Source organism: Nomascus leucogenys, chromosome 15 (genome assembly GCF_006542625.1).
Source record: "Nomascus leucogenys isolate Asia chromosome 15, Asia_NLE_v1, whole genome shotgun sequence".
In the NCBI taxonomy this organism is placed as follows: Eukaryota; Metazoa; Chordata; class Mammalia; order Primates; family Hylobatidae; genus Nomascus; species Nomascus leucogenys.
Genome location: NC_044395.1, coordinates 19,589,696 through 19,604,164, shown reverse-complemented (window position 1 = coordinate 19,604,164; position 14,469 = coordinate 19,589,696). Strand labels below are relative to the sequence as shown.

At 37.6% G+C, this 14,469-nt stretch overlaps 1 protein-coding gene across 5 annotated transcripts in view; it reads right to left on the bottom strand.

Annotated features, from left to right (window-relative positions):
• The window catches only part of CADM1 (cell adhesion molecule 1), a 333,775-nt gene that overhangs the window by 65,582 nt on the left and 253,724 nt on the right, over positions 1-14,469 (bottom strand). For all 5 annotated transcript variants that reach the window (XM_004090551.3, XM_004090550.3, XM_003253177.3 and 2 more), the window contains exon 2: positions 1,122-1,268. In XM_004090551.3, the coding sequence (XP_004090599.2) occupies positions 1,122-1,268 (147 nt within the window). The remainder of the gene's footprint in view (positions 1-1,121; positions 1,269-14,469) is intronic.

Below are 14,469 nucleotides of genomic sequence, written 5' to 3'. Positions count from 1 at the left end.
TTTCAAATTATGAAACAGAACTAAAAAAGCCTTCGTATTAATTACAAAAGCAAAATGAAAAATTATTTTAAAAACTTACAATCTAATAGCAAAATAAACCTAATCAACTTGGATGCACCTTAACATATTTGATGTGATTTGAGGTGGAGCTGCCAAAAGTGGATGACCTCGAGCCTGCGGGGGCCTTAAACTGGTCCTGTGGTTTCCTAAGTACATTTGGCTTCACAGTATGAAACTGATTAGGCATTAAGCAGGAAATCAAAATCACTGCAAAACTGATATATGTGGGCCTCTTATTTAGTTCAAATGTTCTCTTTCAAAATCCTTTCTTAATTTTGGCAAAGACTAACTTAGTATATGACAAAAATTAACTTTAAGAAAAGAAGCTGGCTTATTTCCTTTTATCTTCCCTCAACCTTTTAAATGTTCCTTAGGTTTATCAACGTTTTCCACAGGTCATGAATGACCCTGAGGTACTGGGGAGGAAGGGAACAAGCAGCTGGGAAGGGACATGCTTTGCTTTGGTTGGGCACCAATGCTCTCCAATAACAGTTTTTTTTTTTTTTTTTTTTTCAAAAGATTTGATTCTTGCTCTTACTAAGCCCTGACACTGATATGAACCATTTCTACTCTACACAAGTTCGTTGCAATTTTGTTTCTTGTGATATTACATTTGGAAAGATTTCAGCATACAGTAACTTCTATATGCCAAAGGCTATGATGAGAGAAGACTTGGTTTTATGCTTATAGGCATGTATTGCCTTGGAAACTTCAATCTTCAAACCAAAGGGATTACCTTTCAGAATGCCGTATTTTCCTTGCCTTACCCTGTTTGAGTTGTTTGTGTCAGCTAAGTATTTGGGACTCGATTGCAATTCACCTTGAATTACTACAATCAATTTCTATTGCAAAGTAAGACTGCCTTACTTTTAAAAGGGGCCATTCAAGGTTTCTATTAAGTAGAAAGATTGTGATTGCCTGTCTCTTCTTCCCTCTAAAGAATTGACTAAACTTTAAGCATCTAACATTAAATTTAAAAAAGGTGGCCTTAGCAATCTCTTTATCAAGACAACATGTAGGTAAAAAAGTTGCCATCTGCAACTATAGAGATGGAAACTTACGCCTGAAGTCCCTGAAATAAATGGTCTGCCTGTTGGGATTCAGTAGCTGAATCACAGAGTCGTCACTCTTATTGACTTGGCAGCTGATGGTCGCAACCTCTCCCTCGATCACTGTCACGTCTTTCGTAAACAGATTCTGTCCATCACCTTAAAAAAAGGGAAGAAAAGGTCAGAGGAAAATTTCCATCAATTAAAATGTGACCAATGGGATCTATTAAAGTGGGAACTAGGCATATTAGAAAATGAACACAAGTAGCAACATTTAGCATCGCTCTAATACCTTTCTTCGTAGTCTACAAAACAAGTCTGTTAATCCAAGGTAGATCAAGGGACAAAATACAACTAAGCCTGGAATCATCATACTCTCAAAAGCTGTGATACAAAAGGTTTCAGCCTCTAGTACTTTGTACTAGTTGAGTAGTATATTGAGGAGGTATTGGAAAGGTCAGAGTACTGGCTTTTGTGAATGCTGAAGCTCTTACAAATGGAGTAGGGAAGATAGACACAGCCAACTTTAGCTTACCTGCCCTTGATCTAAGCTATTTGGTCAGCCTCACAGAAACTCAAGGAGCCACTTAATAGAAGTAGGTAGGAGGGTTCAATAAATAATCTCGTCTTGTTAGGTGATGTTGACAGTCCCAATGCATAGGCAGTTCATCGTGTGTGAGTGAGTGACTCTTTGGGATCTCAATAAAATCCTGGGAAGGCTTAGGGTTCGGAGTTTGTTACTCTGTTCTCCAAAACTCACACCTTCATGATTCACCCAAAGCCCCAGGCATCTCTGAACTGACACCCCTATCTGCAGATCACGCCCCCACCCACTGCCAGCCATTTAGAAAATCTCCCTCAGAACATGTCAAAAAGTTGAGGCTTTCAGATTCACTGATATATAAGAATTATCTTCAGATCTGCCCTAGTTTGTTGCTTCTAAGATTAGTGACGGCAGCCTGGGCCACCTCATAAATGTCCTAAATGATCCACCGCACAGAGAAGTGAGTTCAACTCAGAACCAAAGGATGAATTGTCCAGTGTTCAATGTCACACCTGGCATAGTAGGGGATACAGAAGTATATGCTGTCCTAGCCTTTAAGAAGCTGCCATGTGGGTGAAAACCGATACCTTATCCCTACTTACAGAACAAAAAGTGTGGTATAGGCAGTCGGTGTAATGGTCAACAGGGAAGGGGAGAGAGGGAGACTGCTTTTTAGCTGTGTGATCTCTGGAAAATTAATTAAAGTCCCTGAGCCAGTTTCCCATCTGAAAAATGGGGATAGTAATTAAAAGCTATCTCACAGGGCTGATGGGGGAATGAAAAAGGATAATAAATATAAAGCATTTAGCACTGTGTCTAGTTTCTCATAAAACTGAATAAATGGCAGCTGCTGCTATCATCATCATCACCTTCATTTCTCTAGACATCAAATACAAAGATTTATTAAGCCATTCTGCATTGGGAGTAGTGTGGATCCAAGAATAAGGCTCCTGCTCTCAAGAACCTCCCTATGTAGCTGTTTTACACCAACTCAGGGCAGATTATTTGCTCCTTAAAAAAATGACCCAACAGAAAGAAACAAAGGTCAAAGATAAATACTCCTCTAAAGAAAATTTGAGACAGTATAAATAGAGAGGCAATTAGAATAAATGGAAGGTTTCCACCTGCTATCGTATTTCTGTTGAAGGATCCTTTTTTTTTCTTTGCTAGGACACACTGGGAAAGTGTGAGAGGGGTGGCTAAGATGGCTGTAAGCCAAATCCACCTAGAAATAGACCAACCCCCGGCAGAGGATTAGAAAAGAGGAAACTAAAAGGATAAGGAAAAAAAATTATTAGAGCCACAGATAAACAAAAATTTCTGGTGCTTGAGGAGCAGACCAAAATGAAACCCAACCTCGAGCTCTACGATCCAGGGAATTAACCCAGGTGTGAGCACGCAGGCCCACAGGGCTTGTAGTGAGTGAGAGGGTAAGTTCCCCGTAGCTTGATCCAGCAGTGGAGGCTTAGTACGCTGAACAGTGTTACAGAATAACAACAAAGAGAAAAGGTGATCAGAAAAAAAAAAAAAAAAAAGAACAGATGCTTATTTTTTCCTTAGTGTATTACTGTGACAAACACAGAATTCAGAACCCAGCTGGAGAGAGAAAGTTTATTCCCAGATTGGAGAAAAGAAAAAGGAGAAGAAAATTTCTACCAATCAAGTGAGGTTTTCAAGGTGATTTTGCTGGCCCTGGCAAAAGTGTGTACAGAAAATCCACCACTCTCACAGCCTCAGGTAACGTGCAATCTACTAAGAAAATTAAGAAAAAATTTAATTGTGTGATTCAAGGGCTATAACTGTCTTAAGGCATAGGACTTGCTTTGAGTAGACTAGAATACCAAACAGGGTCTTACTGGGTTATGGGAGGGATTTCTTCTATCAAAGGAAGTATATTAGCAACACAAATAATCTTCAGTTTACAAAAGGTACATGTGGAAATGCCTGGTGACAGGCATTAATCCCTTCAACATAAACCAAGGCCTTACAAATCCTGACTACTATCTTGCAGCCACTGGGACTTAAAGCCAGTTGCAATTCAATTATGCTTTAATAGAATAGTTCCTGTGGAAATAACTGTATGCTTTAATTTTAGCTCTTTATTGAAATCCTAAGGCTAGTATATTCTGAGAGTAGCATACTACACTCATATTAAGGCAACAAAACATGTATATAGGGAATGGGAAAAGAGGCATGTTGTCCATGATTTTGTCTTTTAAGCAATGACAACAATAAAACAGAGTGAGGTTTTGTTTGTTTTCTAGAAAAGTCTAAACATTCTTAATCACTTATAATTGAGTACTATAAGGCCAGACTATTTTAATGTGTCACTACTGAGTGAATCATTCAGGTAAAATTTTTCCATCTGCAAATGTTTGCCCTTGCTGTGCTCTGGCACCTAATGTGCTCTGCAAATCCATGGTGGTATCATCATCATGACTGTATTATTTTCTAAAATTGCTAAGGCTAACCTAAAATCCAATGTCTCAGAAAATACCAATTCCTAGCTATGTTAACATGGTTATAATACTAATGCTAAAAAATTATAAGTGATCATGAAATATTTTGCTGAAAGATTATCAAACGGCCTTGGCTGATGGTGGTGGCCCAAGGATGTCATTCTGTAAAAATCACCAATAAATTATATGGGTCAGCTGGATGACAGTTATGTTACACAGAGCTCCACACTTTAAGGCGCCATAAGATGGCTGCAAAGGAATAATAATGACCTATTTATTTGAGGCAAAGGAAGTGAATGACAGTGATGAAAATACGGTATGTATGTCAGTACTCTTAACTGCCTGAAGCCTTTATGTAAAAATAATTTCTGCTCACATCCTCAAATATTTCTTCCAAACAGAAGGGTGCACTGTGACTTGATAAACTTCCCCTTGAAATAGATATCATGACAATTAGGTAGCTACAAAACACAGTTTGATGTGTAGCAGAAGGGTACAAATAGGCAACTTTGGTGCCTTTCTTCAAGAATCCATTTTTAAAACCTTTCTGATTTTCTAAAACTCAATTAGCAGATATAATGTCAAGGCAGAAACAGCACATGTTCTGGGCAAAAGAAATGAAATAGGTACAATATACTGTAGCCATTAAATAAGGCTGTTAACAGGAAGGTAATTTATTTTAAGGGTGGAACAATATCTGGCATGTACAGACATTTTTGACTGCTAATCAGTGTACATGGGTGATGTTTAGAAGACAGAATCCAACTAGATTTTTATTTGTAACAGCAACTATATTCCCTATAACTCCCCAATTTGCCAGACAATTCCTAAAAATAAAACTATGGCACTGGAGAGTCCCATTCGCTTACAATCAAGCCTCCTGTGGTAAACTAGAAGTTGTTAGGGCATTCATCACAATGAAGAGAAAGCTTATTGTCTAAAGAAAGATAAAATGTATTTTTATGATTAGTAATGACCATGACAGCAGAGTTGTTGGGGTAGGGGTGCAGTGGGCACATAAATCCCCTACTAATTCAATCTTCAATTAACATAGTTTACAGATTCTTTCCTAAAACCTCATTTTATTATAAACTCCATTTCAGTGACATTACATAAAACACTTGCCTGGATTGGAATCTATTCAGTCAACAATATGGCCACCGTAGGGAGGTGACAGGGCAAATCTTAAACGAGACATGGGGAAGGGAACAAATGTTTATCCAGGGCTGGGCACTGTGCAGGATGCTTTACATACTTTTCTCTCTCAAACTCCTGGAGTTTTCAGTATCCCCGCTTTAAAGATGAAAAACCTGAGACAGAGAGATTTAAATAAGCTGCCTGATGTCATTCAGCTAAGTGGCCAAGCTGGTGCTTGAACCCGGTTCTATCAGATTCTCCGGCCCACACAGCTTGCACTTTTTACCAGCCAGCATCAGGCTTTGATGCCAAGGTTCATACTGGCTCTGCCTTGGAAAATGTACTTGTTTTTAAAGAGGGTTATTTGCCTATGAGCAACTTCTGAATTTTTTTATTTCCATATTTTATCCAGAACACAATTACACACTTTAAGATGAGAGAGAAACTGTCCTGAATGTAAAACACCTTGTTTACTACTGCTTCCTTCTTTCAGTGCTGGGCACTCTGCCCCTAGAGAAAGCCTTTATTACCAGTGCATGGCGGCCTTTTGCCAGCACCACAAGCTCTCGCCCCCGCTGCCTGGCTGTTCATAAACAAAGCACTTCATTTACACCGGGGAGTCTCTCTACTCAAGACTATAATAAAAGGGCAAGTCATAGTTAAAACAGAATTGAGTTTATACTATGGCAACTACGTAAACTGTTACTGACATAGAGAAGGAGCACCAGCGACTCTTCACAGGGAAGACAGTTTGCCCAGAGAAAAAGCAAATACAGTCCCTTGACCTACTCCTTTCAGTAGCAAAATCATATTAGGAAAACTAATCATATTAAGAAAACCTTCTGCTCTATGGAAGACTGAACCTAACATTAAATCAGCACATAGGAGTCAAACCAAAACTACTGATTGTTAAAAAAAAATCATCCTGCTAATGATCAATATAGTCAGTTATTACTTTAAAAACTCTATGATAGTTCTTGAAATTTTACACAAATGAAAGGCTCAGGGTTATTCATTCCTACCCTCCTAGGTTTGAAATTTTCAAAGAAGCACATTTTGGAAAACTTATTTTCTTTAGATGTGTGAGCCTTCGCTGACTTGAAACTTCAAATGACTTGTCAATTATGCTCATTTCTGTCGGATACTATTTCTACAGCCCTGTTCAGGATGGGCCCAGCTTGGAAGAAGAACCTCTAATCCCTACCTGAAAAAAAACCATCACTAGCAGAGGCACTGCAATTCCTGCTAACATTTCTGAGAACTAGTACAGAGTTGAGTACGTTTCAGGAAAAGAATGAAAAATATTAAGATTCTGCTGAAACCCAGAGGGAAAAATCTTTCTAACTACATATGTTCCCCCAAGTCAACGTAAACACAGTGTTCACTACAAATCATTAACAAAGCCATTAAGATGTGATTTCTATCTAAGCAATTATTGTCAGCATATTTTGTACATTTCCTTTAAAAGACTCAATCCTATCTTTCAATTCATTAAACTGTTCCCTGCATTTACAGAGTTTTATATCAAATCAGAAACCTATTTGAATTAATAAGAATTACAGTAAAAGTAATTTGAAAATAAATTACTCAAAGTTCAAGCCACGAAAGTGTTTGATGAAAGAATTTAGTTCTATTTAAATATTACAGTAACATTTTTAGGCATCCAATGTACAGACAAGAGACAGTGAGAACCAGAGTCCAAAGAGAGGGGCCCATCAACTGTAGATTTAAGGTTAAGGGTGTGACCTCTTCAAGACAAATGCAATTCTTTATTTCTGAGACAGGCAAATATCGACCTGCATGAATACTTTAGTATTTATCTGAAATCAAAAGCAATCAATCTGTCTGCTGTTTACAAAGCCCCTCTTAACCTTTTTGATCCTCTCCATGTTTTGTTACACCAAACAGTTAAGTCAAATATGTTGATTGTCTGCTCCAAAGACTGTCTACTTAATGGTGAAAATAATTATAAATGCCAACCATACAGTTCACAGGCTTAGAGATAAAATAAACTAAACCAACTCAACAAATAATGGAGTGAACAAGAATACGTGACATTGACCCAAACACTTTATCTGTATCACCTTGTTTTTTATAGAACCCTATGGAATCCAGAATCAATAGAACTGAGTAGAAAGAAACTTGGAGATCAACTCTCTCACTTTAGGCCCAGGGAGGAGATAGGCCTGAAATCATATGACAAGCATGAGGCCCAGCCACGAGTAGATGCCAGACCCCCTGACCAAGTCATCAAGATATTTCTATTCTTGGCTCTTTCTAGATAACACCTTTTATTTATTGCTAATTACAAAAGCAATATATGCTCAAAGGCTTTTGTTGTTGCTGTTGTTTTGAAAGCTTTATTTTATGTAGCATTTATAACACTGTATCCTATGGCATGGAGACGGTCAGGATCTCAAAAGAATCTTCTGCTATATAATTACCGTTGTGTCACTTGAGCTTATAAAAGGAAAAAATATTTTATTTAATTTAACCTTTTATAATCAGTAACAGGTGAGGCAAATTTTTGAATGGCAAGTTAAAGAGTAATCCTTCTCTGTGTTGGTTTTTTCTTCAATTAAAATTGTTGATTTCCCCTGAATACAAAACAAAAAGTATCATCTGACGCAACATTAAGCTATTCATGAATATTCTGTATACACGTTCTTGTTTAGTTGACTAATGGCAAATTAACGTTCTCTATTTTCGCTTAAACACATACTATAGGTATGTCTGATTAGCATTGAATTCCAAAAGCTGATTACTATGCATGGTTTGATTATGTAATTACATAATAGAGTATAATGGCTCCTTTGGAGTCATTATGATCTATATGGCAAATATGTTTCAGTTTTGCTATAGTTTAAATACATGTTGAAATGACAGCTTATAACAAGGTTCCACTTTTCAGTCTTATTGGGCATTTTCCCATTCATCCTAACAACTCCTTGACACCAATTAAGGTCTATTGTGTCAAGCTGAATACACTTTTGAGAAATTCCTTTTGTTTTCTTGGCATTCAAAAGAGGACATTAATTTTAAAAGCAGTATTAAGCAAAAGGCCTGGTTTAAAAAAAAGGCTGAAATTCCATCCTTCATCCACCTTTTCAAAGGTCTGCAGGGAATCACATCTAGTTCATTAATCATTGTTCAGACAACCACAAGGGTGTTAAAGATGGAATTTCACCTTTAAGTCCAAAATGCACATGAAGGGAGAATAGCCAAGAATACTGATGCTTAGGTTGGTGGCTCACCACAATGCATTCCGCACAGGGTCTAACTCAACATCAACCACACCAAATAACACGAAGACCTGTTTTCTCAAACCTCATATCTTCTAGTGTCCCTTATATTCTGAAGTTCCTTTGGGGAGAGGCAGCTCTGAAATAGTACAGCAAAGTTTCTCCTTCAGAGTCCCCAGACTGGGTTTTCCACAGCTATAAGGCCAACAAAACTTACCTGGTGAATAGATTTTCGACAATTCCACCCTCAACTTACACACTGGAAAGTAGTCAGGATTTAAAACAGTTATTGGAAAGAATTATGTAAATTAGGAAAAAAGTTATTGGAAAGAATTATGTAAAGTTTCTTTTGTCCCCATGAAATTCTTTAACGTCAGCTGCAAGAAGAGTTATTTCTGCTTTTCTCTCCCAAGAGAATGATCTCTTACACCATGCCAAACCAAAGGTGACCAGAGTCTTGACTTTAAAGACTAATATACATCAAACCATTTCTACTTTTGTGTGTACTGGTTTTTGACATTAAGGCTGAAGAACGGAGGTCAAGCACAGTCCAACTTGTATTTACATACAGGATGGGTATCTCTTGTGAAAGAAAACATTGATTAGATGGGTGAAAACTCTTTTCAAGGAAGACTGTGACAAAAGAAAGTAGTTATAGCATCCCTGCCTGTACTATTTCAATTTCAACCATCACATTAGCTGCCTTCCCTTTAAAAGACTGAGCTCAATACGACTTTTTAATCAGGGCCCACATCACTAAAAGGGCCAAGCAATTATGACGCTTAAGGTCTGGGCTGTCTGATCCCATAAAAGGAAGAGGTGCAATTCCCTCTATAGAATGTTTATGCGGAGTGACACCCATCCACTAAACTTGAAGATCTGAATTAGCTTTTCCATTGAAATTCACTTATCAAAGAAGCTAACGGCCATAAAAGAAACAGGAATATAAAAATAAACCATAAAAGATAATAATAATCATTGAATCCTTTTGCTTTTCACACTGGAAGGTGAAAACCTGAGACTTTTTTCTCTCACTCCTTTTCATAGCTGGATAGGTTGCATGGCCTTTTCGTTCATAAGCAAGATAGCATCTTTTTTGGAGAGAAGATAGGCTAACCCTGAAGAAAAACTCTCTCCAGTGGACAGGTTTTATGAGAATTAAAAGAGAGAGAGAGAAAAATCGAGTAGAAAACACACTGTTTCATTTGTTTGTGAGATGGCATTGAAACCACCTTGTGGAAGAGTCATTTGAAGCCTGCTAAATCTGCTTAGAGGCTCTTGGGAGAAGGGTGGGGGGGCTCTTAAAAAATATTAATTAAACAATAACTGCAGCCATCCAACAAACGTGGACTTTGGAGAAGAACAATCTGAAGGCAGAGGCTTCTTATAAAACTAATTGTGTTGGCAAAGCAAGCAGTTTCTTCTCAATGGATTTGATTCTGTGATGCTCGTTTATGGCAAAAAAAGAATAAAAGAATAGTTTTAGATTGAGCTGCCTTAGTAGCAATTCAAAGCTGGGTGGTATTCCAGCATTTCAAAACATATGAAGTTTCTTTAAGACAAAATGGGGTTGTGCTGAAGGCCAATTGTTGATCTTCTGTATCAACCACTTTTGCTAATGAACTTATAATATGATATTATACTCTAGGAAACATTAAATGACTGCTTTCTAGAGTGAAAACCGGTTATACAAAATTCCACTGTTGACAAGCATGGACTATTTAGAAGGAAACTCACATTCTTTTAAAAGGGATGAACTATGTAAGTAGCAGCTGATAGCTGATGAAGCACAAACCCTCACTTCATCCGGTGTGTTGGTCACAGGCCCCAGAGTTAGCTGAAGTCTGGGATAATAGGAAGCAACTGATTTAATTCAATATAGAACTATCTACATTTCCCAAACCACAAGCTATTCACAACTAAAACAAAAGGTTTACTGAATTAAAATTCAAAACACATATTTGAAAACCACAAAGGAAGATACAAATATTAGGTTCTACTGCTCCTATAAAATCTAAGGGAACTCAGATTTCTCTTTTACCCCAGAAGAGATCTTAGTAGCCAAACTATTATTATATATACTGCAGCAGCCTCTGGTGAGTTCTTACTCTTTAAGAAAATATAACATTGGCTTTCCCTAACCAAATTAAGGAAAAATTTAGGATTTCAAAGCTATGGGGATGGGTGACCCTACTGGGTCTCTTCTACTTTAACAGATACTTCTCAATCCCCCTGAGTCATAAGTATATCAGAGATGCAGCCTGTTCACAATACTTGCCATTACTAGTTATTCTATTTTTTTTTTTCTTTTTTGAGACAGAGTCTCGCTCTGTCGCCCAGACTGCAGTGCAGTGGTGTGATCTCGGCTCACTGCAAGCTCTGCCTCCCGGGTTCACACCATTCTCCTGCCTCAGCCTCCCGAGTAGCTGGGACTACAGGTGCCCGCCACCACCCCTGGCTAATTTTTTGTATTTTTAGTAGAGACGGGGTTTCACCATGTTAGCCAGGATGGTCTCGATCTCCTGACCTTGTGATCCGCCCGCCTCGGCCTCCCAAACTGCTGGGATTACAAGCATGAGCCACTGTGCCCAGCCTTACTAGTTATTCTTTATAAAATTATTTAAATTGAATTTCTTTACAACCCCATCCTCAAGTCTCAATGGAGATAACATGTGTATTTCCCTTATTTTATATATCCTAATTTTAAGTACCCAATTTAACATGATTTTCTCTGATAAAAGGTACTGTGATTAAACTTGGGTCACTTTTCATTTCAGCTCACTAAAAGCTGGGTTTTTCCCCGTTTACATTTGTCTCCAGGGTGTTAAAAGATTAACAACTAGTGTAAGATATTTAAAATCATGAGACTGTAACAGGTAACAATAATTACTACATAAAGAGAAGAAAAGGAAAGTGGCTGCTATTCTCCAAATGTATAGAGGCAAGAAGAACAAATTATTTATTTTCCAAAGCACTTATTAATTTTTCTAATATTAAGAAAACTCTCACTGCTATCTGGAGGAGGATATTCTTTTAATCATCTGCATGATAACAATAGCTAATGTATTTTTAAAATGTTTTCTATGCGAGGCACGATGCTTCTTTTTTTTTCCTTTCTTCACATTATCTAATTTAAACCTCACAACAATCTTATGTGGTTCAATATCCCATCATCATCCCCATTACACAGACAAGAAAGCTAAGATTTACATATGCTGAATAAGTGGTTGGAACCAATATCTGAACCCAGGTCTGTTTAACTCTAGATTGGGTGCTGTTAAGGATTATACTATATTAATGAGGTAGCTGAAAGGACATTAAGCTTTACGATGCTAAAAGAATGAAGGAGAACTAATGAATGAATCTATAGTATCTCATTTTTATAACTCAGGAACAAAACTAAAGTAACATTCTCAGCATATCAAGGAATCTGAAGCCAAACAGCCAATCTATCAGCAATCAGCACGTTCCAATATGTGATACTGATAAAATTAGCTCTACAACAGGGTCTTTAGTATTTAGAGAGGAGATGTCTGTTCTGCCAAATGACCCAAACTCGAAAGACAGCTCAACTCCAACTTAACGGCATTTACAGTACCTGCTTCAAGGGCATTCATTAGTATTGACAGTCTATGTGGCTGAAATTTGGCTGTAATAGCAGTCTCTCTCTGCATCTCCTCATTCATTTTTCCTGCCAAGAAGAGTCATTGAAAACCTTCCAAATTTAAAGCTTAGAGCCGACAGGACAAGCAAGTAAGCATATCAGTTGGAACACATCAGATGTGGACTCAGAGTGAACGTCAGTTTCAACTGACATTACTACAGAAACAGAAAATGGGGAAGTGGGAGGGGAGAGGTGTTTTATATTCTTATTCTAGAGTGTATTCTGTGAGTGTAATATGGTTTCTTCAAGAAACAGCTGTAAATCCATGATAATCATCATGCTGAATAATGCTGCAACATTCAACTTATCCACATCTCCTACCAGGAAGCCAAGTAGCTTTGGACTATTATATGAAATGACAATTTCTTAGCTGGAAAACTGGGGTCCATGACTAAGGCCCTTATTGCTGAGTTATTCACTCTATCATCTGTCAATCATAAAGCAAGTGCTAGTGGTTTTTTGTTTGTTTGATTATTAGTTTTTAAAACTGGTTTCCTCAGTTACTGGTCCCAGCTCAACCTGGGAAGATGTATACTAGAGGTAGAAAGCTCTTTTAAGCCACAGTTTGATGAAGGAATTGCATATGGAGGGAAGTCAGTGGACCAAAGAGATTCCAGATTCTACTCTTATACCTGCTGGCTCCTAGTGCAAAGCCTATGTCAGACAATTATGCATAGTAACTATACAAACTGGTGCCATTATAACAATAACTTGATTAGTATCATCCAAGTGTGGGCTGCTGATTAATCGTCACCGAAATTAGACATAAGTGAGAAGAACATTACCTGTGACTTATTTTTCACTAATAGGGGGCAGCTAAGAAGAAATGAGACCATCACACTTGGAAAACAGGAATTTTTGTTGTAGTTCTGAGTTACTGGTGGTGAAAATAGGAAAACCTCTGAAATTCTGAATGTTTCTATATTTTAAAATGGATAAATGTTATCTCTCCAAAAGGATTATTATGAGAATTGAGTGAAGTAATGCCTATGAAAGTATTTAAGCTCCGAAAATGCTAAATAGAGAACTATGACCTTCTCTTCCATATTCTTCATCAGCATCACCACCACCTATGCACTCTCTATTTTATTAGGACCTTCTTATGATCTTCCATAATCTGCTGAATTTTTTTTTATTTCAGAGGTTTATCTATAATTGTTTTAATTCTAAGGCTAAAAAGCAGAGAGCAAATTAAAATATCTTTATCAAACATTTATACTGAATTGCAAATTAAAAACCACAAGTATGAAACATATAAGGTAAATAGCAGATGAGGGCAGAGGACCAGACATTTGGAATTGCAATCTATAGCATTAAAAACATGACTTATCGTCTGGGTTTCCTCCCTTTCTGTATAAGCCCATAAGTAGTTCAGAGAGCAATCACCATATTCAAAGGGTGTGAAGGGTGCCTAGCGTTAGGCTGGTAATGCAATACACCCTTCTCCCTGTAAAACCTAAAAAAAATCAGTATTTCAGATACCAAACATCTTGAGGGAATATGGTGTTTCACAAAAGTCAGCTTTCATATAACTAAACCTCTCTTTAAACACTGAGACTAAGACAACATGAAATAAATGAGAAATTGCACAAAAGCTTGCTGTCTTCCCATTTTCTCTGTTCTATGCTTTTATACAGGGAGGACATCATGAGTTACTGAAATACGTAGAAATACTTGGCCTTCCTCTAAGCCAGGGGTATCCAATCTTTTGGCTTCCCTGGGCCACACTGGAAAAAGAATTGTCTTGGGTCACACATAAAATACACTAACACTGATGACCCCTGATAAGGTTAAACAAACAAACAACACACACATACACACACACACACACACACACACACACATCTCATAACGTTTTAAGAAAGTTTACGAATTTGTGTTAGGCTACATTCAAAACTGTCCTGGGCTGTATACGGCCTGTGGGCCACAGGTTAGACAAGCTGGCTCTAAACAGTCTTAGCCTGTTAGGCTTGCATGTGTCCTCTGCTGTTTCCCTCGAATGCTGGCTGTCACATCTCACAGATAATTCCTGCCTTTAGGACTAAGTGCATGAGCTTTGAGAAAGCTATGGGGTGTTGAGACCTTTCCTGCTTCCTAATGAGTTCCTGGGTGTGTCTAAGATGGTTGGGGTGTCTGGAAACCTAACCTTCACTAAGTGGTGTGCTCCTATGGCATCATGGGACATAATTTTCCCCTTTCATTTGACACTGAACAAAGAAAAGTTGCACAGACAAAATTTAATTAAATAATAATATTTGGTTTAGTTTGATAACTATACAATGATACTAATAGATATTCTTAGGTAAAAATATAC